This window comes from Adiantum capillus-veneris, chromosome 18 (genome assembly GCF_014529385.1).
Source record: "Adiantum capillus-veneris isolate H3 chromosome 18, ASM1452938v2, whole genome shotgun sequence".
NCBI classification, from domain to species: Eukaryota; Viridiplantae; Streptophyta; class Polypodiopsida; order Polypodiales; family Pteridaceae; genus Adiantum; species Adiantum capillus-veneris.
This window is the reverse complement of record NC_140948.1, coordinates 46,132,408-46,158,841: the sequence shown is the minus strand read 5'-3', so window position 1 is coordinate 46,158,841 and position 26,434 is coordinate 46,132,408. Positions and strand designations below refer to the sequence as shown.

Genomic DNA, 26,434 nt, shown 5'->3' with positions numbered 1-26,434 from the left:
ATGTAAAAAGCGACCATTTGTAATAGTTTACAAAAAAATCTAGTGTTTGCACAATGTAATGTGCAACATAAAGTATCTATTATGAGCCATGGCATGCTGGATCTAACTCTACAATGTTTGGTAACGGCTCCACCAAACATGCCTCTCTCAATGCATGGTCCACCAAATCTGCATGCCTCTCTCCACATTCCTGCATCTCTCTAAGATGAAGGGCTGCATATCCAAACGCTATGCAGTTTGGTGGCAAAGAGCTCGTTGCTCTCAAATATTGTCACCTTTCAGCCCATCTAGCTCCCCTATAAATCCATTGCCCCACAGTCTCCTCCGTACTAGATGACAATGTCATGCTCCTTTGTGTAATGTGCAAACAATTGCCAATGCCCACGTTCCACACCTCTTGCAAAACCAAAGAAGGTCAAACAAAGCAATTAAATATTGTTTTGAAACAGAAGATGCTGACAGAATGGTGGGAGAGGGAGAGCAAGATATAAAGGGGGAGAATTTACCCACCAAAGTTTGTCCAAAGCTTGAAATTCGCAAGGCCCTGTGTGTAAGCATGGGGTTGGCATTTTGGTGTGTATCAAAAGGGCATCGCGAGAAAGAGCTAGAACGGTGGTCAGAGCGTTCTGTGGTTGTCACAGGAGTTGCGGGGCCATACGCATTATGATTGAAATATCAGTGTTTAGTACCTTTATAAAACGAAGGTGCCACACTTCCGGCGTAAAAGTGCACATCAGAACCAGAGAAGGGAGAGGAGAGAAGCAGCAATGCATCTGCAAACACGTCCCCGTCAAGCTTGTATCTGCGTTTCCATGGCGATACAAGCTCGATAGCAGTGGGCTTTGCGACATTTCCACGTAAGGCCTTGTTACGGGGCGATTCTTATCTTGTGCTCTTTTGCCTGCCTTGTCATGGCCGTTTTCTCATCTCCAAGTGCCACCCAGAGTTACCATCAGCACCAGCATCATCCACATCATCAACATCTTCAGCCGCATCCTCATCCTCAACAACAGCAAGGTGCAGCGTCCATGGATGCAGCTGCCATGCCTGGTGTCCTCAATGGCAATGACGTGCAGCATCATGCTCTTAAGCATGATCCTGGTATTACGACTGATTGGAGTACTGAGGAACAAACAGCACTCGAAGAAGGCTTGACAAAGTAGGTATCCCCTTTTTAATATGTTGTCCCTGGGATATCTCATGAGTTTTGCATGCCTATGAACATGAAGAGAGGTTATAGGAACATATCTGAGATTTTCTTTGGACAGAATATTGCTAATAGGTTCTACTTGTACATAACAGTGTTTTTGTCTACGTACAAAGATCTCAGTTGAGTATGTTCTTGTTTAAGGTGACTTTGGTTGGCTTTAATGTGAGCATGGGTGCCTTTATTTTATACCTCGGTGCAAACATTGAATGTTGTTCATTGAGACCTGTGATCAGCATACTCCATTCTATCACATCGTTAAAGCTTTGGAAGAAAAAGAAGAGTTCCATGTTTTCATGCAGCTTGTCCATCCGAAAACTTCTGAATTGAAGGAATTCTTGCATTGAATTGTATAAGTGAGGGAGGATTCTTATCAAAGGCGTACAATGTATGACTTTTGGTTTTATGAAAGCATTGTTGAAGCCAGATTTTGCTTTTCCTAGTTATTCTTAGCACAAGTAAGGATATACCAAGGCAAATGTAAAGGCGGAGAAAAGTGATGCTCGGTAGGAGCTTGTAATCTATTTAGTTTTCAATGGTTGAAGGTGTTGTCTGCTCTGAAATCCAGTGAGTTTTTTTTGCTGCTTGTCTAATGTCATCCATAAAACATCTGAGAACACTATCTTCTTGCACTTTATATTTCAGATGTCAATCTTGATACAAGTCTATGTTATCAGGACAAATTCAACGCCTACTGCTGCATGCTTAGCTTGTTAAATTTATCTCCTCATCGCTGGAGCTTGCCGAGGTGGATGATAGGGGATGACGGCTGTTTTGTGGTTGCTTCTGACTATCGTAGAGGTGTACAATTCACTTGGGGACCTACTCAAATTACATTATTTGAGCATCTGAAGGAGAAGTTGACCACTGGACTTGTTTTGGTACTTCTAGACTTACAGAGGCCTTTTGAGGTGCATTTCAATACATGTAGTAGCAGCTTGGGAGTAGGGCTGATGCAAGATGGTGTTATGTGCAACGGAAGTGATTTATTGAGATAACTTAGGATGAGTGCTCAATGCGTACTCAAGGTTCCTTTTTATTTCATGAGAGATGTGCAATCGACTAGAGAGAGAAGAGATACTGTGAAGGTTGAGAGAGAGAGAGAGAGAGGAGAGGAGAGGAGAAGAAGACGAAGAAGAAGAGAGTTTTAACGACGTAGGAAACTATCCCAAGAGACCTTAAAGATCTATTCCACGAGGAGAGTTGAACTTAAGACCTGTAATATATATATATATATATATATATATATATATATATATATATATATATAGAGAGAGAGAGAGAGAGAGAGAGAGAGAGAGAGAGAGAGAGAGAGAGAGAGAGAGAGAGAGAGAGAGAGGACGCTGACACCTGTTGGCCCCAAAAACTGGGGCCCCTTTCGATACTTCTTTATTCTTATTGTGAATAGACAACCCGAACACTTTTACCTATCTCTCACCAAGCTGTCCAAACCCGTCCATGGCTGTTATTGCAGGTTTGTGACCCAATTTGGCCAGGATAACGGCGTAAAACCCTCTGTAGGTCAATAGTACACGTCAAGGACACTTTCCCTTGCAGTTAGGAAGCTTTCCAGTGAGGTGCAGGTCAATTTTAACGTGCTGTAATTCCCTGTTTTGTCACTGTCAGGTGCCCAAAGCCCTGTTTACACATCCCAAGGCTTTCTCGAAGCTCCCCTCGCATTGCCTTGCAGTTTAGGTATGAAACCCTAAACCTGCAGAAAAACACAGCAGGCTGTAATTCTCTGTTTTGGATCGTTTTGGGAGGAGCGAGCACGCCTACGTGTGTCTCAGGTGCTCCCGCACACAATGGGATAGTTCCCCTTTGAAACGGACGAGTTTTCACACGAGAAAACTCTCTGTTGTCGCAATCCCTTGCGATGGAATTGTGCGTACCTGTGGGGATTAGCAATTAGCTTATCCGGTTCTTGTACGGAAGGCTCTTGCCTTGGCAAACACGCATAAAACCCCAGAACTGTACATGGTCATCTGAGAAGCTCAACTAGTGGGGCATTACCATATGTGCAAAGGGGGGAGAGAGATGCACGGGAGCAAATCATCGTGCTACATAGATCAAGGGATAAGGCAAGCTTTCCATTAAATCTGTGAGCCGACTCCCCGGTGGCGACCTGGCCTTCCTGTCTGTGGACGAAACTCTCGGCCGTCGGCAATTTCACACTGGCCATACAATGTCCGGTCATTTGTGACTTCCAAAAGAGGGTCCCAAAATTAATAAAAAATCATCGGAAAGAAACCAAAAACTAAGGTTAGCAGTTGCCACGTCCTCGTGACTACTAGAGTGCTACCAAGCAGACAGCGACACCCTGTGGGCCCAAAGACTGGCGCCCCTTTCGACTTCTTTATTCTTATTGCAAATAGACGATCCGAACGCTTTCACCTAACTCTCACCAAGCTATCCAAACCTGTCCATGGTTGTAATTGCAAGTTTTTAACCCAATTTCGTCAACATGACGACACGTCCGTAGGTCAGAAGTACACGTCAAGGACCTCTTTCCTTGCGATTTGGAAGCTTTCCAGTGAGCTACAGGTCAATTTCAAATTTCAATGTGCTGTAATTCCCTGTTTTGTCACTGTCAAGTGCCCAAAGCCTTGTTTAACCATCCCGAGGCTCCCCTGGCGACGTCCTGCAGTTTGGGTGCGAAACCCTAAACCTGCAGAAAACACCAAATTCGCTTGCCCTCAAGATAGACAATCTAAAAATCAAATTGTGCTAAAATGTATGCCCATCTCATCTGCTTGTTGGACAATTTTAGATTAGATAAAAAATATTGGAGGCTCTATGTGCACTATAGAGTCTGCACCAAGCAAGCAATGCTTCCATTAACTGCAAGCATGAATCTCTGCTAAGAGCTCTCTTTCATGAATCTATGCAACGTTCTCTAACTTAGGAAAATACAACTCTCATAAGCTACCGCGTGGCCATCTATCACGTGCACATCTAACCCTATGTGCATGTGGACAAGATGTAACTCCTTGTGAGCTAGTACGCAGGACGTGTAAGCACTTTAGCGTAGTTGCATACCCTCTGATTGCACATCAACATAGCCAGTGTCTGCTAGGTGTAGGCATTGGTGATTGTTCCTATAGTCTAGTATAGTATCAAGCCTAGGTAGTTCATTGCATGGGAAACACCTCTTATTTTAACGGTTCTTTAACGTATTAATAAGTGACATTTCAGCATTATTTTAGAAAGTCGGGTTTGGCATTTGACTCTACTCAACCCAGCTTTCACCAGACCAAGGGCAGCAATACCCTCCAACGTTTTCAGCCAGCCCTAGGGCCAGCAAATCAGCACCAGTTCATCAACCAGCCTAGCATTTTTACTACAGATCAGCCATTGCAGTTTTCAGCCCTCAGATCCATCATCAGGACCATCATTTTTCAGTTTTCAGCCTTCATCATCATTGTCGTCACCACCCTGGACATCAGCCATAGCTAATCAGCCCATAGCCTTGTCGTCGCAGTCGCAGATCCAAGACAAATTCCGTAGCGTTTTGCATTTTCAGCCCTTAGCCTCGTTGATCCAAGCATCTACCGCAAGATCCCAACAACATTTCAGCATCTAGGACCATTGTATCAGTATTTGTGCAATCTAAAGCAAATACCTCTCTAGCGATAGAGAGGGGGGCCCTTGGAGAGGCGTTTGGGCATAGTAACAAGGAGTGGCCGTTTTCAAGTCTTCATTCCCCATTCCCATTCTAAGTTTCCGTGCGGAATCCCCGTTTCGTGTTTCAAACATGAGTACCCGTAATAGGGAATGGCATTTTGTGGCAGTTGTCGTTCCTCGTTCCCCGTTTCGAATTCCTGTTCCTGGTAACTATGGACCGTTTGGGACCCCATCAGGTGTTAGTCTTCTCTCTCTCTCTCTCTCTCACACACACACACACACACACACACACACACACACACATAACAGGTCTTGAGTTCAACTCTCCTCGTCGGATAGATCTTTAAGGTCTCTTGGGATAGTTTCCTTCGACGTTAAAATTCTCTTCTTCTCCTTCTTCTTCTTCTTCTTTCTCTCTCTCTCTCTGTCTCTCTCTCATATATGAGTTCAACTCTCCTCGTGGGATAGATCTTTAAGCTCTCTTGGAATAGTTTCTTACGACGTTCAAATTCTCTTCCTTCTTCTCTCTCTCTCTCTCTCTCTCTCTCTCTCTCTCCCCCCTGTCACAAACGGGAGCGCATAACAATATAAAATACATTCGGATAAATAGGATTTATCACTTATTACTGAAGCCAGAGGATATAGAGAGAAATAAATAGAGAGAGAGATAGAGAGTGAGAAGATCGACAGAGTACTGGGGACCAGAAAATGGGCTGGTCCCCCCCCGTAATAGTATCTTTATTACTGAGGAGAAGTCTATACAAGCACTTGAACCGAACGTATTACCACGTTCGTTCTAGAATAAGACTTGATGGTTCCCAGAAGCCTCAACTTCCGATTCCTAGGGCAAAACCCTATTCCAAGGAACTTCCGTTCCTTATTCCAATTCCTCGAGAATCAAGGTTCTCGCCTCTGGATCTCACCTTCCAGACTCAGGGCATGACATCCCTGTAACTCTTTCTAACTCTCTTTCCAGAGTCCTCTTCCCGCAGAACAACTCTGCTTTCCCGGGCACGAAGTCCTTACTTGGGAATCCCAACTTCCGGATCGCAACTTTAGAGACTACCTCTCTCCGATCCGTGGATCTTCTTCCCAAACTCGGGTACGAAACCCTTGGGCTGATCTGGCTCTAGTTCCTCAGAGCGCTTTTCTCCTGCAAAGGCTCATACCTTCCTCTGCTCCTACTCCCTCACGAAGTGGAAGTACACCTGCAATCAAATACTCAAAGATCATAACATGAAAAACGTTACCTTCAAAGTCTCGACGCTCGAAACGCAACTCCGTTCTCGAAAAAGCAATTCCCCGGAAGAGATCTTTACATAGAAAAATCCTCTCTTCCAATCCTACACACAAAAGAGGTGTGTTCTCGGGTTCCTTCTCGTAAATCAGCCCCGTCTACGACGTTTATGGGCTGAAAACAAAGAAAAACAGCAACTTGTCGCGATGGAAACACGCTTCGTAGGCACTTCTTTGCGAGGGAACTCGTGCACTGGGTCTTGGCGACATCTGGTACACTTGGGGCAGCCATGGGCATCACTGACAACGTCTTCTTTATGGCTGAAATCTGCAGTAGCATCTCCTCCTTGCAAAGATTGGTCCTCCCCTTTGAGTGAGGGCATGTGATGCTTTTATAGCTCCTAGCCACGGGCACGAATAGCTGCTCGCGTAGAGATCGCGGCCGTTTTTTTTTTTTTTTTTTTCAATTCTGCAAGAAAAAGAGAGAGAGAAAGCGCTGGCTGATCTGTTGCCTTATTTATCAGATGGCTGCCCACTTATTAAGTGGGCGGCCGGCGTATTTTAAAAATAGTCTGAATCTGCCCAAAAACTCAATAAAACCTTATAAGTTAAAAACAATGCTTTCACAGCACTTCCCAGGCGTCCTTGGATGCAATCACATGCACAGTTGCAATGCAGACAAAGACTTCCTCGCGGGAAAGCATCTGCTTTCCCGAAAAGCAATCCCGCTTTCTCAGAAAGCATCTGTTTTTCCTCAAAGTTTCCTCTGAACCCATCTTCATTCAAGTGCTTGCTTTTCCTTGTGCACAATTCTAACACAGTTCGGAATTTCCTCCCTACTATGGATATTCCCTTTCCGATGCACCCGTCACCCACCTTGTGACGCATCAGGAATACCCATCACCTAGTCCTTTCCTACCGAACTTACGGTACAATCTCCTTCACGATGCTCTATGTCACCCATCCTATGACGCATCAGAGATGTCCGTTCCCGGATGGTCGGATACTTCTTTCCGATGCTCCCTGTCACCCATCCGATGTGACGCATTAGAAGTACCTGTTCCTGGTGGCCTTACAGATATTCCTGTTCTCAGTGTTCCCGTCATTACTTTAAATGACGCACTAGGAATACTTTGTACTCGGACGTCTCCAGTGAGAAAAACCCTCTCACTTAAAATTCCAATAATTCATTTAGAATTATTTTTTCCTTTGTGTTTCAAGCGAGAAAACCCTCTCACTTATAAATCCAATAATTCATTTAGAATTATTTTTCTGTAAGATAAAGCCAATTTAGCAACACCCCCCCCCCCCCCCCCCAATGGGTTTGGACTCTCTCACTGATTTTAGGGTTTCAGCACCTCTTTTTTAGTGGTTTTTACGGCTTTGTCACTTGTTTTTGCTGTTTTTTAAGGTTTTTGTCACTGTTTTTTGTTGTTTTTAAAGGGTTTTTTCATTTTTTTTTTGCCGTTTTTAGAGTTTCGCCACTGTATTTTGTTGCTTTATAGGGTTTCAAATATTTGTTTTGCTGGTTTTTAAAGTTTTGAAGCTGATTTTCTCTGTTTTTTTAAATTTCAGAAGCGTTTCTTGCTGTTTTCTATACTTTCTTGTTTGCAAGAATGGCTCAAGGAACTGGCATAACATGAAGCTCTGACGGTGGCACAAAGCTCTCGTCAGCGGCAATGTGGCTCCCACTACACCAAAAATCATTATACTAACATGGAGAGATCCCTACTAGGACAATGCAAAAACTTTTCACCAGCAGCAACACACCCTTTGCTAACATTAGGGCACTCCTACCAAAGATATTTTCATGTGATAGGTCACCCCATGAGCATACCATGTCATGGAATAGATGTAAGAACTATGACCGCACTACTCCTTGGAAGTTGTTCACAGATGTATGTTTATCAAAGTTAATGAGAAGAAATTTGGACTTTTTTGTTTGTTGATGTGTAAGAGCACTCTAGGTCTACCATATTTTAGATTGTTTGATAAGTTAAATAAGATTTGTAGTCATTTAAAGTGTAAGTTTGTTTTTTTGGTTGTTTTAGTGTCTCTCTCTCTCTCTCTCTCTCTCTCTCTCTCTCTCTCTCTTTTTCTCATGGTCTCCCTCCATTGGGCTACCCATTGACCCCTTTCACAAGGCCTCCCTAGTGGCCATAGCCCGCCTTCCTCTCAACCTGAAGTTCTCGATCACCAACAAGCGGATATCAACACTTGAAGTTGAAATGAAGGAGTGGAAGAAAGAGATGGAGGCAACCTTTCTTCGGAATGGAAAGAGGAGAAGAAGAACCTATGCGAAAGGATTTCTCGCGTCGAAGAGCAAGCGGCTTCACAAGAAGCCACAATCCGAACTCTTCAAGGTGAACTTCTTGCAGCAAAAAGTGGGCGGTTGAAGAAGGCGAAATTCAGCCAGCCATGATGGAAGAATTGATTACCATGAAAGAAGAAATACGGGTTATAAGGAAGATGAGGAGAAGAAGTCATGGGCCGCGGTCATCTCCACAACACAAAAGAAAGTAGAGGAGGCCGAAAAACGGATTGAGGTCACCAAGAAAGGGAAAGGTAAGGAAGCTCCTTGTACACCCACTCTTACTGAAGAGGAACAAAGAAGGAGGATGCGGGCTCTACATGTGAGGGGGTAGCTGGCCTCAAGGACATAAACAATGTGGAAAAAGAGGTCACAATCCTCACATCCATGATGGGGGTGGATAAGCCGTCACACACAAAGGCATGGAGAGTGGGCAACAGATGTTGAGGAACTTGATTAAATTTTGGTACCTGAGGAAATCTTGGCACATAAGGAAAGAAAAGTTAAGGTAAAAGTTGCACGACGGTATTTGGTGAAGTTCAGGAACTATCCACCTATGGATGCGAAGTGGATGGAAGAGTGTGAATTGCTAGAGTCATCGAATGTATTTTAGCTTTACCTTGAGGCCTTTGGGTTTCAAGCTACGTATGTCCCAACCCAACGTGTTCGAAAGAGGGGCGATGAAACCGGCCCATAGGGCAACAGACTTTAGCTTTCATCCGATTCTTTATTTGAAAAACTTTACTTGATTTTACGACATAGAGGAAAACTTTACGAATAAACATGTGATTGGAACTTAACACTTCAAACGAACACACGGCTTGGTAGCTAGAGTGCTTCAGAGCAAATAGTGACACCGCGTTGCCCCCAAAGACTAGCGTCCCTTTTGATATTTCTTTATTCTTATTGCACTTGAGGAAAACTTGTAAACTTCTACAAGCTGTCCCACTTTTGTCGGGCTGAAATTCCCCTACTCTAACCCGATTTCGGCAGCATAACCATAGAAGTCTCCCCGGAAAAAATCCCAAGTAAACAGTGATTTTCTACGCACTTTATAAAACCTGGTGAGAAATTACAGCACACTGCAATCTCTGTTTTTGGCTTCCAATACGCGCCACAACACCTGTTCGGTGATTCCCTAGCTTCCCTGAAGCTTCTGCGACCTGTAGGCATCAAAACTGACCAAATCCCTTTACCTGCAAAAATTTAGAGCAAGCTGTAGTTTTGCGTCCGATTCGCTTGTCGATCACTTTTGTGGGTAGCCCTCAAGCTCTCGCATGTGTAAGGTCTCTTGCCCTTTGAATTAGACGAGATTCCTTGCTGAAAATCTCTCTAAATTGTTCTGTACAAGCATCCAAGGATTTCTCGAGGCTCCCCTGGCATTACCTTGCAATTTAGGTGCGAAACCCTAAACCTGCAAAAAAATACAGTAGGTGTCACGTGACACATCCCAACCCTATGTGTCTGTGGACAAGCTGCACCACAGCAGGGTTCAGTCAGTTCAGTCAAGTCTAGATTAGCAGTGATCTGGCACTTTTGTGAGTCTCTTCCTTGGCATGACAGTTTCCGAGAGAGCACATGATTGTATGAGCACCAAGCATGGGCATTTCCATTGTGATTTGCAACAGTTGATTGATTTCGATCAAACAGAAAAGATTCGATCTCATTGTTTGCATGTGTTTGATGAACGGGTTGTCACTCCGTCTCTATGTTCATCTACATTGCATACACAGTCTTTAGAGAAGACATGATTTTTTTCCTTCACTATACATGAAATGGGTATGTTCATGGTTTTGTGTTGGAGATGGTTTCAGGAATTTTCAGCCATGGAGATTCTTGAAGACGAAAGAAGCATGACTCTAGACAAAGTTGAAGCAAGAAAGGAGATTCAGAAGATTTTGTGTCGCTTTTGGCGCGGCCCAAAGAAGCAATTGTTGTAGACCTTTATGAAGTTCAAGTACCGCTCGACCCACACAGCAGAGTGGGCCGGCGAAGAGTCCCTTCTAGGATTCCGGATGCTATTGGCGATCTCCCTCGACGCCATACAGTTCGGTAGCAGTACCTCACTTTGAAAAGGAGGGGATGTCACGTGACACATCTCAACCCTATGTGTCCGTGGACAAGCTACACCAGAGCAGGGTTCAGTCAAGTCTAGATTAGCAGTGATCTGGCACTTTTGTGAGTCTATTCGTAGACCGTGCATGTCCAGTCACTTAGCATAGATGCATATCCTCCGGTTGCACACAACATGATCATCGGAATTCCCATCAGAGTCCATTCGCATCAGTTAGGGGAATTTTCCAGTGCATTTAGCCTATTTTCCTATTTATTGGGATTTTCACTTTTTATTTTTAAGTGACTTTCCAACAAAAGTAGGTAGGGCAATTTTGCTAAGTTTCTATATAAGCAAACCCAAGTTAGCACTAAATGGCAGAAGAGACAGCAGGAGCTTCCCGCACAACAGGCAGCTTCTCAGCAGTACCCCCCAGCACCCCTAGCGTTTGGATCCAATCCTCGTCGGGCAAGACACCACCCTCAGACCATCCTTGGCGTTTTTGCATCAACACCCAAGCCTTAGCGTTTTGGGATCTCAGATCTTCATCACCTACAGGCAGCCCCCATCTCTAGCGTTTTGGAATCGTTAAACAAATCAGCCATATCACCGTTTTGTGTAGCGTTTTTCAGCCTGGAACCCATAGCAAGGGCAGCGTTTTCAGCAAGCACAATTGCAGGTACAGATCAGCCCTAAAACGCAGCCAGCCCATCAGCATGATCTCAGATTCCCCAGCGTTTTTCAGCAAGAACAAAAACGCTGATTTCAGCCTTTGAAGAAACGCAGGTTTTCAGCCTCCGACTCTGTAGCAGTTTCCCCCTAGAAGGTTGCAGATTGATTCCCCATTTTCAGCCATAAGAACACAGCCCAAAACAGTCATTTTCAGCCTTGAAACAGTCCAAGAAATTCAGCATCAAGAAGATCCCAGATTTCAGCCTAAGTCACCGTCGTCGTCACCGTCGTCGTCATCGGCATAGACCAAGTTGCATAGTCCATTGTATACGCATTGTACACCTTTGTGCAATCAAAGAATAGACCACTCTCGTCGACGAGAGTGGGGCCTTCGGAGGAGGGTTTTACAACCTCTCGGGTGTCGTATCTCTTCTCACTCCTTCTCTCAGTCTCATTCACTTGCACGCACTATATCCACCCACTTTGTTCGTGACCACAGCACTCTACAAGACGGAAAGCTCTCTCTTTCCCTAAGAACTAAAAGGAACCTTGAGCAATAAAGATCACTAATCTTGAGAAAATACAACATTCATTCCGCTGCACCTAACATTGGTATCAGAGCTTTGGAAGTGTTCTGCATTACTTAAGGAAAGAACCACAAGAACCACAAGATTTCTTTTGCTTGTTGCGATCGCACGAACCCAAGTTTACTTGGGCGTGGCTATTCCTAATCGTGTTTTGTTGAAGAGTGACAGGAATCTCAAGAAAGAAGGGCTTGTCCAGCCTCCCTTGTGTCTCTTTTCACTCACTGAGAGCGGATCGTGCACTTAGCGGCCGGCCAATCGACGTGAGGTGGGAAAAAGCAACCTTGGTGTGAGCGCAAGGCCGCCAAGGGGTGCGGTGCGCCCACAGAAAAGGGTAGAACTCGGATGAAGAGAAGATCCTTCTTCAACGCGATTTGCAAGCGAAAGGAAACCTCAAGAACCCCTAGCACTCAAGAACCCTAGATTCGCACGAATCAAGGATCCCAAGAACTGAAGAACCTCAAGAACCCTAGATTCTCACGAATCAAGGACCTCAAGAACCTCAAGTTCCTCGTGAACTTAAGAACCCAAGACCCCCAAGAACCCAAGTTCCTTGTGAACTTAAGAACCCAAGTGTCACAAACGGGAGCGCATAACAATATAAAATACATTCGGATAAATAGGATTTATCACTTATTTCTGAAGCCAGAGGATATAGAGAGAGAGATAGAGTGAGAAGATCGACACAGTACTGGGACCAGAAGATGGGCTGGTCCCCCCCCGTAATAGTATCCTTATTACTGAGGAGAAGTCTATACAAGCACTTGAACCGAACGTATTACCACGTTCGTTCTAGAATAAGACTTGATGGTTCCTGGAAGCCTCAGTTTCCGATTCCTAGGGCAAAACCCTATTCCAAGGAACTTCCGTTCCTTATTCCAATTCCTTGAGAATCAAGGTTCTCGCCTCTGGATCTCACCTTCGAGACTCAGGGCATGGCATCCCTGCAACTCTTTTCCAACTCTCTTTCCAGAGTCCTCTTCCTGCAGAACAACTCTGCTTTCCCGGACACGAAGTCCTTACTTGGGAATCCCAACTTCCGGATCACAACTTGAGAGACTACCTCTCTCCGATCCGTGGATCTACTTCCCAAACTCGGGTACGAAACCCTTGGGCTGATCTGGCTCTAGTTCCTCAGAGCGCTTTTCTCCTGCAGAGGCTCATGCCTTCCTCTTCTCCTACTCCCTCACGAAGAGGAAGTACACCTGCAATCAAATACTCAAAGATCAGAACATGAAAATCGTTACCTTCAAAGTCTCGACGCTCGAAACGCAACTCCGTTCTCGAAAATCAATTCCCCGGAAGAGATCTCTCCATAGAAAATCCTCTCTTCCAATCCTACACACAAAAGAGGTGTGTTCTCGGGTTCCTTCTCGTAAATCAGCCCCGTCTACAACGTTTATGGGCTGAAAACAGAGAAAAACAGCAACTTGTCGCTATGGAAACACGCTTTGTACGCACTTCTTCGCGAGGGAAGTCGCGCACTTGGTCTTGGCGACATTTGGTACACTTGGGGCAGCCATGGGCATCACCTGCAACGTCTTCTTTACGGCTGAAATCTGCAGCAGCATCTCCTCCTTGCAAAGATTGGTCCTCCTCTCTGAGTGAGGGCATGTGATGCTTTTATAGCTCCTAGCCACAGGCACGAATAGTTGCTCACGTCGAGATCGCGACCGTTTTTTTTTTTTTTAAAATTATAATTTTAATAATTATTTTTTTCTTTTTTTGTGTTTTGTTAGAAAAAGAGAGAGAAAACGCTGGTTGATCTGTTGCCTTATTTATCAGATGGCTGCCCACTTATTAAGTGGGCGGCCGGCGTATTTTAAAAATAGTCTGAACCTGCCCAAAAACTCAATAAAACCTTATAAGTTAAAAACAATGCTTTCACAGCACTTCCCAGGCGTCCCTGGATGCAATCACATGCACAGTTGCAGTGCAGACATAGACTTCCTCGTAGGAAAGCATCTGCTTTCCTGAAAAGCAATCCCGCTTTCTCAAAAAGCATCTATTTTTCCTCAAAGTTTCTTTTGAACCCATCTTCATTCAAGTGCTTGCTTTTTCCTTGTGCACAATTCTAACACAGTTCGGAATTTCCTCCCGACTATGGATATTCCCTTTCCGATGCACCCGTCACCCACCTTGTGACGCATCAGGAATACCCATCACCTAGTCCTTTCCTACCGAACTTACGGTACAATCTCCTTCACGATGCTCTATGTCAACCATCCTATGACGCATCAGAGATGTCCGTTCCCGGATGGTCGGATACTTCTTTCCGATGCTCCCTGTCACCCATCCGATGTGGCGCATCAGAAGTACCCATTCCTGGTGGCCTTACAGATATTCCCGTTCTCACTGTTCCCGTCATTACTTTAAATGACGCACTAGGAATACTCTGTACTCGGATGTCTCCAGTGAGAAAAACCCTCACTTAAAATTCCAATAATTCATTTAGAATTATTTTTCTGTAAGATAAAGCCAATTTAGCAACATCCCTCTCACTTATAAACAGTTGTCCTCAACTGTAGAGGTCCAACTGAACTACCGGGGAGAAACCGGAAAGATTCCAAATCTTGCTCAATGGTGAGTTGAGCTAGTTCTTTCTCAAAAGACAACTTTAAAATTAATTTAAACAGAAATTCAAAAATTCAATAATTCAATACTTACCTTACCGGTTCATGTCCTTCCTCTAGTACTTCAAGGATATCCTTCACCATCATCAAAGTTACGGGCCGTGGAAGGACTCGTCATTCGCGTCTTTCCAGCAGATCGAACGTTTCCTCATTCGAGAGTCTGTTAACTCAATTCCACCTTCTGAATCCGAGAAGAATAATCCTCCTAGAAATCAATCTAGGTATCATCCTTGTGTATAATCCTGCGCTGTTAGTCTAGAGGGTATTAAACCTCTTGTGTCCTCCCACATAGGGAATGCTCAAGTCATAGAGCATTAAGCTCAATGTCTTTCTTTCACAAACAAAGTTTGCGATCACCTTAAAGAAGGTTCTTGTTTTGGGCCGTCGCTCAACGTAGGCGGACGCTTCCAATCCGAAGATTCTTTATGCACGGCGCACTTCCTTCCAATCTTTTCCTCCTTGCAAGCATCAATGACGCCTTGCAAAATCTCAGGCAGATAAGATTCTAGCCATAGCATTTTCTGAACGTACGTTCAAACCCGGTTCACAATAGAGCGAACCTTCTTTGATTCTTAGGGATGTTCTCCCATATGTAATTCTTACCATCTTGAAACGGTTGGCGAGCTATATTCTTATGAACATAATAGTTCGAATTTATTCCAGTAGCGTGTAAATGCTACTTGACCTTCTCATGGAGAAACATATACCGCAACCAAAAGTTGCTACTGTAATGGTAAAGGCACATAGCGTACTCAATGATCAACGACCATCGGAAAACCTCTTCTCCGTAGAGAAACTCAAATTCCTTCTACCAAACACATCTCAAATAGAGATTCTCGTGTCGGAATATTCTTGCGCGCCTCCCAAGAGAGTATAACAAACTCTCGTCCAGTTCCTTGGCATAGGTCTGCATTTTCGTGTGTTATCCATGTACTCAAAAGTGTACATAATTCTTAAGCTGTGTTAGAGTTTCGGTGAACCTGGGAAATTACCTTCCCTTCGTAAAATCCTTAGAGCGAAGAGGCTCAACTTGACGATCACTTGGCTCGATCTTAGAGCAAAACCCGCTCATCAAATAATCTAGGATTTTAATCCTTGGATTCCTCAAGCACAGGTCGTAGTCGTCGCTTGTTCCTTCCCTCGTAAAGAGAGTGTTCATTCACTTGTGCAAAAAGCACTACCATATCTTCCCTTACCGGGTAGGGGGTGTGGGCTTAAAGAGTACTCAATCTTCATGAAAGCTTTTCTTTGCTTTAAAACTCAGAATGGTTCCTTCATAATTTCCTACCCGCAATAGCAGGTAATTTGTTGGAGAACTACCGGATACCAGATCAATCATGGACCTTCCGGATGGTTAAGCAAAGCAGTTTATCGTATAAACAATGTTTTGGCTCAACCTTACTCTCATAAACACTCGAGAGTGATTGTCCTGGTTAGACACAACCATACCTCGTGCAAAAGAGCAAACAAGCATAATGTACTTTATGATTTCCTCAAAGATGTAACTTTGATTAAAAACCTGCCCTCTCACTTAAAGTTCAAGGGTCTGCTATTCAAGAACTCAGGAGTTAGATTTAATTCCCTTACTCCAAACTTTCTGTGTTCAATGTTTCCCGTCCCACCACGGGGATTGGATTCTATGTACACTAAGGTGTACACTTTCAGCTTTGTATTGCTGACTCCACCATCTGCTGCAAAGTATCTTGCAGATGGGTTTACAAATTCAGACAAAAGTCCTTCGTTAAATTTGTTCATCTTTCCTTCCTCAGAGAGGATCAAGAATGGAGCTACCTTGGCAAGAGTGAACCACTACTTGCTTTGACTCACTCGTGTTCCTATTGGGCAAACCGATCCCAATCTTCTTGGATGCCTTCTTCAAAGCATAGAGGAAAAAAATTTATCAAAAAATTCAGCCTTGAATTGAATCCAAGTCTTGTTGTAAGTTCCTTGCAGAGCTTTGGTATACCACCAAGTACTTGCAATCCCCCTTGAGGAGTTTAGTCACATGCCTCCTTCGACGCTTCTGAGAAATTGCCATTTGCAAAGGCAACTTCAAACTGTCGAATTAAAGCGGTAGCTTTCGGAACATCTTCTCTTCCGTCACAAGTATCAAACTTGACCGGAGTGTTCCTAGGTCTAGAGACCTTCTTCATATCCTTCCCGAAATGACGGGATTTCATGGCTATGGTTCTGGATTGATGTTTATGGATATTTTCTAAATTTTGAAGGATCTTGAGCATTCCGCTCCTTGGATTCTCTAGGTTCTTGAGCATCATGCTCTTGTCGCCTTCTCAGAGAATCCCAAGTCTTGTGTCGGCTTCTTGCAGAGAAAAAAATTTCCAACTCTGCGAGCTTTTCCTTGCAGGACTTAGGGTTCCGCCTGCTTACTTCTCTCTTGGCTTGTCATGGCTTATTCCCGTATCTTCCCAGAGTCGTCCTCCTTTACAGAGAAAGAGAGGAGACCATGCTCTGATACCATTGTCACAAACGGGAGTGCATAACAATATAAAATACATTCGGATAAATAGGATTTATCACTTATTACTGAAACCAAAGGATATAGAGAGAAATAAATAGAGAGAGAGATAGAGAGTGAGAAGATCGACACAGTACTCGGGACCAGAAGATGGGCTGGTCCCCCCCCCGTAATAGTATCTTTATTACTGAGGAGAAGTCTATACAAGCACTTGAACCGAACGTATTACCACGTTCGTTCTAGAATAAGACTTGATGGTTCCTGGAAGCCTCAACTTCCGATTCCTAGGGCAAAACCCTATTCCAAGGAACTTCCGTTCCTTATTCCAATTCCTCGAGAATCAAGGTTCTCGCCTCTGGATCTCACCTTCGAGACTCAGGGCATGGCATCCCTGCAACTCTTTTCCAACTCTCTTTCCAGAGTCCTCTTCCCGCAGAACAACTCTGCTTTCCCGGACACGAAGTCCTTACTTGGGAATCCCAACTTCCGGATCACAACTTGAGAGACTACCTCTCTCCGATCCGTGGATCTACTTCCCAAACTCGGGTACGAAACCCTTGGGCTGATCTGGCTCTAGTTCCTCAGAGCGCTTTTCTCCTGCAGAGGCTCATGCCTTCCTCTGCTCCTACTCCCTCACGAAGAGGAGGTACACCTGCAATCAAATACTCAAAGATCAGAACATGAAAATCGTTACCTTCAAAGTCTCGACGCTCGAAACGCAACTCCGTTCTCGAAAAGCAATTCCCCGGAAGAGATCTCTCCATAGAAAATCCTCTCTTCCAATCCTACACACAAAAGAGGTGTGTTCTCGGGTTCCTTCTTGTAAATCAGCCCCGTCTACGACGTTTATGGGCTGAAAACAGAGAAAAACACGAACTTGTCGCGATGGAAACACGCTTCGTAGGCACTTCTTCGCGAGGGAACTCGCGCACTGGGTCTTGGCGACATTTGGTACACTTGGGGCAGCCATGGGCATCACCGGCAACGTCTTCTTTACGGTTGAAATTTGCAGCAGCATCTCCTCCTTGCAAAGATTGGTCCTCCTCTCTGAGTGAGGGCATGTGATGCTTTTATAGCTCCTAGCCACGGGCACGAATAGTTGCTCGTGTCGAGATCGGGGCCGTTTTTTTTTTTTTTTAAATTATAAAATTTTTATAATTTTAATAATAATTTTTTTTTCATTATTTTTTTTCTGTTCTGTTAGAAAAAGAGAGAGAAAACGCTGGTTGATCTGTTGCCTTATTTATCAGATGGCTGCCCACTTATTAAGTGGGTGGCCGGCGTATTTTAAAAATAGTCTGAACCTGCCCAAAAACTCAATAAAACCTTATAAGTTAAAAACAATGCTTTCACAGCACTTCCCAGGCGTCCCTGGATGCAATCACATGCACAGTTGCAATGCAGACATAGACTTCCTCGCGGGAAAGCATCTGCTTTCCCGAAAAGCAATCCCGCTTTCTCAGAAAGCATCTGTTTTTCCTCAAAGTTTCCTTTGAACCCATCTTCATTCAAGTGCTTGCTATTTCCTTGTGCACAATTCTAACACAGTTCGGAATTTCCTCTCGACTATGGATATTCCCTTTCCGATGCACCCGTCACCCACCTTGTGACGCATCAGGAATACCCATCACCTAGTCCTTTCCTACCGAACTTACGGTACAATCTTCTTCACGATGCTCTATGTCACCCATCCTATGACGCATCAGAGATGTCTGTTCCCGGATGGTCGGATACTTCTTTCCGATGCTCCCTATCACCCATCCGATGTGACGCATTAGAAGTACCCGTTCTTGGTGGCCCTACAGATTCCCGTTCTCATTGTTCCCGTCATTACTTTAAATGACGCACTAGGAATACTTTGTACTCGGATGTCTCCAGTGAGAAAAACCCTCTCACTTAAAATTCCAATAATTCATTTAGAATTATTTTTCTGTAAGATAAAGCCAATTTAGCAACACCAAGACCCCCAAGAACCCACGAGTGCAGAATGATCATCACTCGAAGCGGAATGGATATTTCTCTTGGAGATGATGAGCATGAGAGAGGCGAAGAATTTTCCTCACCAGGAGGTTTTTCCGACCCTTCTCCATCTACGACAAAGATTGCACGAACTCCTATGGAGGAGTTAGACCAAGAAAGTGCATAAAGAAAAACCTACGAAGAAGACATGGCAGCCATAGAGCGCCAGTACCAAGAAAGAATTGTAGCCATAGCGTGTGAGAGCGAGCAAGCACGCTTGGAAGCCAAAGCAAGAGAAGCAGAATTTGATCGCGAGAACAAAGAAATGCAAGCCAAGTTTGATTGCGAGAACAGAGCAATAAGGCAAGAGATGTTGCGACTCTTTTCTCGAATACAGGCACAGTTGCAACAAGATTGGGAAAAGGAGACTCTGTCAGTCTCTTCTTCTCCAAAACATGACACATAGGATTTGCATGATTGTGTGAAGCATGATGATGATTTGATTGACAATGACTTGCATGATGATTTGAATGACAAGGATAAGCATGATGATTTGGATGCCAATGACAAGCATGATGATTTGCATGATCGAGATGTGATTTCTCACAAGCATGATGAGTTGCATGAAGAAGAAGTTCTTGCTCACAAGAATGATGTGTTAGTGGATGCTTTTCCTAGCGAAACTAACCTCGTTGTAGATTCGATCAGTCACGAAGAATCGATCTTGGCTTTCGAGTCGAGGTCCACAGATCCCCCACAAGAAGATTTGATAGATCCCGAAGAAGCGATCTTGGCTCTCGAGCCTTGGTCCAAAGAACCCTCACAGGAAGTATTATGTGTTCGCATGATTGATACGCATGCATTGTTCGAGTGTTTCATTCGTGACGGTTTCCTGTATTTTAGTCAACATCGTTATGTGATCCGTTTTCTTAGGCATGACATATTGTATGTTGAGCACGTTTCTCTCATGGATGATCACGAATGTATGCGGATTTCTCATGAAAAGTCGAAAAGTATGTATGTAAGGAAGTCACATTCCATGTCTCTTCCTTGGCATGACACAGTTTCCGAAAGAGCACATGATTGTATGAGCACCAAGCATGGGCATTTCCATTGTGATTTGCCACAGTTGATCGATTTCGATCAAACAGAAAAGATTCGATCTCATTGTTTGCATGTGTTTGATGAACGGGTTGTCACTCCGTCTCTATGTTCATCTGCATTGCATACACAGTCTTTAGAGAAGACATGATTTTTTTCCTTCACTATACATGAAATGGGTATGTTCATGGTTTTGTGTTGGAGCCATGGAGATTCTTGAAGACGAAAGAAGCATGACTCTAGACAAAGTTGAAGCAAGAAAGGAGATTCAGAAGATTTTGTGTCGCTTTCGGCGCGGCCCAAAGAAGCAATCGTTGCAGACCTTTATGAAGTTCAAGTACCGCTCGACCCACACAGCAGAGTGGGCCGGCGAAGAGTCCCTTCTAGGATTTTGGATGCTATTGGCGATCTCCCTCGACGCCATACAGTTCGATACCAGTACCTCACTTTGAAAAGGAGGGGATGTCACGTGACACATCCCAACCCTATGTGTCCGTGGACAAGCTACACCACAACAGGGTTCAGTCAGTTCAGTCAAGTCTAGATTAGCAATGATCTGGCACTTTTGTGAGTCTATTCGTAGACTGTGCATGTCCAGTCACTTAGCATAGATGCATATCCTCCGGTTGCACACAACATGATCATCGGAATTCCCATCAGAATCCATTCGCATCAGTTAGGGGAATTTTCCAGTGGATTTAGCCTATTTTCTTATTTATTGGGATTTTCACTTTTTATTTTTAAGTGACTTTCCAATAAAAGTAGGTAGGGCAATTTTGCTAAGTTTCTATATAAGCAAACCTAAGTTAGCACTAAATGGCAGAAGAGGCAGCAGGAGCTTCCCGCTCAACAGGCAACTTCTCAGCAGTACCCCCCAGCACCCCCAGCGTTTGGATCCAATCCTCGCCGGGCAAGACACCACCCTCAGACCATCCCTGGCGTTTTTGCATCAACACCCAAGCCTTAGCGTTTTGGGATCTCAGATCTTCATCACCTACAGGCAGCCCCCATCTCTAGCGTTTTGGAATCGTTAAACAAATCAGCCATATCAGCGTTTTCAGCAAGCACAATTGCAGGTACAGATCAGCCCTAAAACGCAGCCAGCCCATCAGCATGATCTCAGATTCCCCAACGTTTTTCAGCAAGAACATAAACGCTGATTTCAGCCTTTGAAGAAACGCAGGTTTTCAGCCTCCGACTCCGTAGCAGTTTCCCCCAAGAAGGTTGCAGATTGATTCCCCATTTTCAGCCATAAGAACACAGCCCAAAACAGTCATTTTCAGCCTTGAAACAGTCCAAGAAATTCAGCATCAAGAATATCCCAGATTTCAGCCTAAGTCACCGTCGTCGTCACCGTCGTCGTCATCGGCATAGACCAAGTTGCATAGTCCATTGCATACGCATTGTACACCTTTGTGCAATCAAAGAATAGACCACTCTCGTCGACGAGAGTGGGGCCTTCGGAGGAGGGTTTTACAACCTCTCGGGTGTCGTATCTCTTCTCTCTCCTTCTCTCAGTCTCATTCACTTGCACGCACAATATCCACCCACTTTGTTCGTGACCACAACACTCTACAAGACGGAAAGCTCTCTCTTTCCCTAAGAACTAAAAGGAAGCTTGAGCAATAAAGATCACTAATCTTGAGAAAATACAACATTCATTCCGCTGCACCTAACAGCAGGCTGTAATTCCCTGTTTCGCATCATATTAAGCGGAGCAAACACGTCTACGTGTGTGTCAAGAGCTCCCACACGCAATGGGAGAGCTCCCTTGTAAATTGGACGAATTTTCACGTGAGAAAACTCTCTGTTTTCGCATTTCTTCGTGATGGAACTATGCGTAGCTGAAGGGGATTAGCAATTAGCTAATCCGATTACTGTACAGAAGGATCTTGCCTTGGCAAACGTACATAAAACCCCCAGATCTGTACATGGTCATCTGAGAAGCCCTACTACAGGGGCATTACCATATGTGCAAAGGGGGGAGAGAGATGCGTGAGAGCAAATCATCGCGCTACATAGGGCAAGAGAGAAGGCAAGCTTTCCATTAGAGGTGTGAGCACCTGCACCCACTACTCACACACTGTGTAGCGCACTTATAAAGTTCAAAAATCAGCCCCTACTCAAAAATGGGCGCCCCCTCTTGGATGAGGTTTCTGGAAGCTGTGTGTTGGCCTAATCGACTCCCTTTGGTTTAATTTCCTAGTACCCACCAACTTAAAAGTCCTGTCGAGGGGCCTAAATGACTTTGAACTGAGCCTAGCCAACCTTTTACGGCTTGTATTTCAGTGCCGATTGGCTTGACCATCTCGTGGCGGCCTGCCTTTCTTGACTGCGGGTGAAACTCTCGGCCAACGGCCGTTTCGCATTGTCCATGCAATGGCCGGGCATTTGTGATTTCAAAAAGAGGGTCCCAAAAATTTAATAAAAATCAAGGAAAAGAGACTGGCAAATATATATAGTGGTTGTCACAATCTCGTGACATACCCCCTCTTAAAATCGCAAACGTCCTCAATTGCATGCCATAGATGATTTAGTGTGGTTAGCACCCTTTTATCATCGCATGTATCCGTAAGAAAGACTGTCAAACGTGTACAAATGACATAATGAGACCTTCATACTTTTGTCAAACAATGTACACTTCCATTGCACTAGATCCTTAAGTACATGTCAAGTATTAGCTCTATCATCACCCCTCTTTTGAGCACGTGCCAAGCCCTTTGACCTTTGCTCTACTAAAGTGACCTGAGTTGGGGAATACGTGGGTTGTAAACCAAAAGCTTTAAGATAACACTGCAATACATTTGGTGACTGTACATGCCATAGATGATTTAGTGTGGTAAGCATCCTTTTATCATCGCATGCATCCGCAAGAAAAACTGTCTAAATGACTTGAAGAGACCTTCATACTTTTGTCAAACAATGTACACTTCTATTGCATTGAAACCCTTGCAGGATGCCAATGTTACCATACATGGGGTTTGGCATCATGCCTTGCATACCCCCAAAGATTGTTTTTGGCATATATTGTTGGTTTTCAGGCGCATAACCAGCCATGCTCTGAAACACTGATCCACCCTCGAAATACCGAGGATGTACCATGGGTGGTGGAAAAAGCTGTTGCATAGCCTGAAAATTGACTCCCTGTCGATTTAAACCAACATTTGGACTCGAAAAGGTGGTTGGCTAAACTGATAAAGCCTGTAGAATAGACATCCTAACCACCTATTCATGGTCAGAAGGAATTTTCCTTGGAGCCCCAAATGACTCCGCAACATGCGAGTGCTCCCTGCCCTACTGGGACACATAAGGGACCTGGGCTTGAGCCTCAATGGGCTCTCCAGCATGAGAAAGTTGCCTTGTTTGCTGTGACAGTGGTGGCGCTTGCAAATGCCAGAAATTTCATAAACCTAGGATTCTGCACCAATCGAGAAAACACATTCACAGCAACAACCAACTGTGTCCAAACGCATCCTCGTTCTAGTTGCCCAATCATAAACTCTTGAACTTGTGGACCATTCACATCAACAAAAGGCATAGACAGTGGTGGCTGTGAACTCTGGCCACGCTTGAACACTGGAGGTACAACCTGTCTGTACTGCGAAGAGGAACCCTCTTCCTTGGCGTCATTTGTTGTCACGTGCACATCTAACCCTATGTGCATGTGGACAAGCTACTTCATGTCTAGGATTCAAGTCAGCTTAGGAAGTGTTCTGGCACCTTTGTGAGTCTGTTCGTAGGCCATGCATGTCCAGACTCTTAAGAGTAGTTGCATATCCTCTAGTTGCACACAACATGATCATCAGAATTACAGTCAGTAGCCATCATGAGCATTTTACAGTGCATAGAGCCCATTTTCCCTATTTTAGCCATTTTTCACTTATTATTAATAAGTGACTTTGTTGGGAAACTGGGTAAGGCAAATTGGCTAAGCAAGTATGTAAGAAAAGCTAGCGCTAGCATTATCTGGCAGAAGAGGTAGCAAGAGTCCACCAACTCACATTGCACCTTCTCAGCAAGACCAGCGTTTTGGTTCAGGACTAGCCTAGCGTTTTGCAGACAGCAGATCAGCCTTGGCGTTTTTGCAACCCACAGATTAGCCTAGCGTTTTTGCAATTGCAGATCTACATCAGCTTTTTGCAGATTCTCGGCGACAGAACCATCCCTAGCAGTAGTGTTTTCAGTTTTTCAGCACTTAGACACCGCAAATCAAGTCCCGAACCTTGCAGATCTCACCTTCCCGCAATAGATCCTCGCCGCATGGTCAGATTAGCCAACGTTTGTAGATTCAGTCCGTTATTCGCAGATTTCAGCATGCGTTTTTAGACTCCAGCCCGTCTCGTCGTCGTCATCATTGTCGTCGACATCGTCAGCAAGTCCATTGCATCTAGACCATTGTACCAGATTTGTGCAATCAATAGCATAGACCTCTCTCGCCAAGGAGAGGGGGGCCCTTGGAGGAGGGTTTGGCAACATTCTGGTGTCGTATTCTTCTCTCTCTCTCTCTCTCTCTCTCTCTCTCTCAGTCTTAGCACCTTCATTCACAGTGTCATTCACTTTGTTGTGATCATTTGCACTCTCTCATTAAAGGAGCGGAAGGCTCTCCCTTCCGTAAGTAAAAGGAACCCTTGAGCACAGTTCGGAGCACCCATCTTGAGCAAAGTTCAACATTCACTTCCGTTGCACCTTACATTTGTCCTGTCAGCCATAGTGTAATTCCAAGTTCTCGTGCTTTGTGTCTTCGCCGAAACCCAACCAAGGCTCACTCTCTAAGGAAAAAGTGATTCTCTCTCGGCAACGGAACCATGAAACAAGCCGTAGGGCGGTAGACTTTAGCTTTCACCTGATTCTTTACTTGAAAAACTTTACTTGACTTTTCGACATTGAGGAAAACTTCACGAACAAACCTGTGATTGGAACTTAACACTTCAAACGACACACGGCTTGGGAGCTAGAGTGCTTCCAATCAGACAGTGACACCACGTTGGCCTTAAAGACTGGCGCCCCTTTCGGTATTTCTTTATTCTTATTGCACTTGAGAAAAACATGTAAACTTCTACAAGCTGTCCCACTTTTATCGGGCTGAAATTACCCTACTCTAACCCAATTTCGGCAGGATAACCACAGTCCACACAGACAAAATCCCAAGCAAACAATGACTTTCCACGCACTTTATAGCACTTTACAAAACCTGGCAAGAAGTTACAGCACGCTGAAATCTCTGTTTTTGGCTTCCGATTTGCGCCACAATCCCTGTTCGGTGATTCCCTAGCTTCCCCGAAGCTCCTGGGACCTGTAGGCATTAAAACTAGCCAAAACCCTTAGCCTGCAAAAATTTACACCAAGCTGTAATTCTCTGTTTTGCACTACGATTCCCTTGGCATTACCTTTCAGTTTAGGTGCGAAACCCTAAACCTGCAAGAAAACACATCAGGCTGTAATTCCTTGTTTCGCAGCATATTAAGCAGAGCAAACGTGTCTACCCGTGTGTCAAGAGCTCGCGCACGCAATGAGACAGTTTCCTTGTAAATTGGACGAGTTTTCACGCGAGAAATTTCTCCATTTTCACATTTCTTCGTGATGGAACTGTGCGTAGCTGAAGGGGATTAGCAATTTGCTAATCCGGTTCTTGTACAAAAGGCTCTTGCCTTGGCAAACACGGATAAAATCCCCAAATCTGTACATGGTCATCTGAGAAGCCCTACTAGTGGGGCATTACCACATGTGCAAAGGGGAGAGAGATGCATGGGAGAAAATCATCATGCTACATAGAGCAAGGGAGAAGGCTAGCTTTCCATTAAAGCTGTGAGCACCTGCATCCACGACTCATACACTTTGTAGCACACTTATGAAGTCCAAAAATCAGCCCCTACTCAAAAATGGGCGCCCCCTCTTGGATGAGGTTTTTGGAAGCTGTGTGTAGGCTTGCATGCAGCTCCCCTATTGCCAACTGACTCACTCCCTTTGGTTTACCTAGTACCCACCAACTTAAAAGTCCTGCCGAGGGGCCTAAATGAATTTGAGATGAGCCTAGCAACCTTTTACGGCTTGGATTTCAATGCCGATTGGCTCGACCATCTCGTGGCGACCTCCCTTTTCTGACTGCGGGTGAAACTCTTGGCCAACAACGTTTCTCACTGGCCATGCAATGTCCGGGCATTTGTGATTTCAAACAGAGGGTCCCAAAAATTAAATAATAATCAAGGGAAAGAAACCAACAAATATATATAGTGGTTATCACAATCTCGTGACAGTAATGATGGAGCTAGCACATAAAATGTACATACGAATTTAGTGCTTTTACAAATGCTAAAGGTATTATGCTCACTTCTATCGTTAGACACAAATTTTGATACAGTGGTCCTAGATCGCTGAAATGCTGATGGGATCTTGCGGTAGATGCTTGGATATGCGAGGCTATTGGCTGAAAATGCAAAACCTAGGGAATATGTCTTGGATTTGCGACTGCGACAAGGCTATGGGCTGATGAGCTATGGCCGATGTTGAGGGTGATGACGACAATGATGATGAAGGCTGAAAACTGAAAAATGATGGTCCTGATGATGGATCTGAGGCCT

General features: G+C 44.4%; 1 protein-coding gene across 3 annotated transcripts in view; it reads left to right on the top strand.

The window, feature by feature from the left end:
- The first annotated feature begins 538 nt into the window (after window positions 1-538).
- Window positions 539-26,434, top strand: part of LOC147435597 (uncharacterized) — a 74,262-nt gene continuing 48,366 nt past the window's right edge. Inside the window, exons 1-2 of one of the 3 annotated variants that reach the window (XM_086488613.1) lie at window positions 539-857; window positions 945-1,159. In XM_086488613.1, the coding sequence (XP_086344739.1) occupies window positions 1,029-1,159 (131 nt within the window). In that variant the 5' untranslated portion in view covers window positions 539-857; window positions 945-1,028. Of the gene's footprint in view, window positions 1,160-26,434 lie in introns of all 3 variants that reach the window. The other 2 variants (XM_086488610.1, XM_086488612.1) reach the window with 2 other exon arrangements.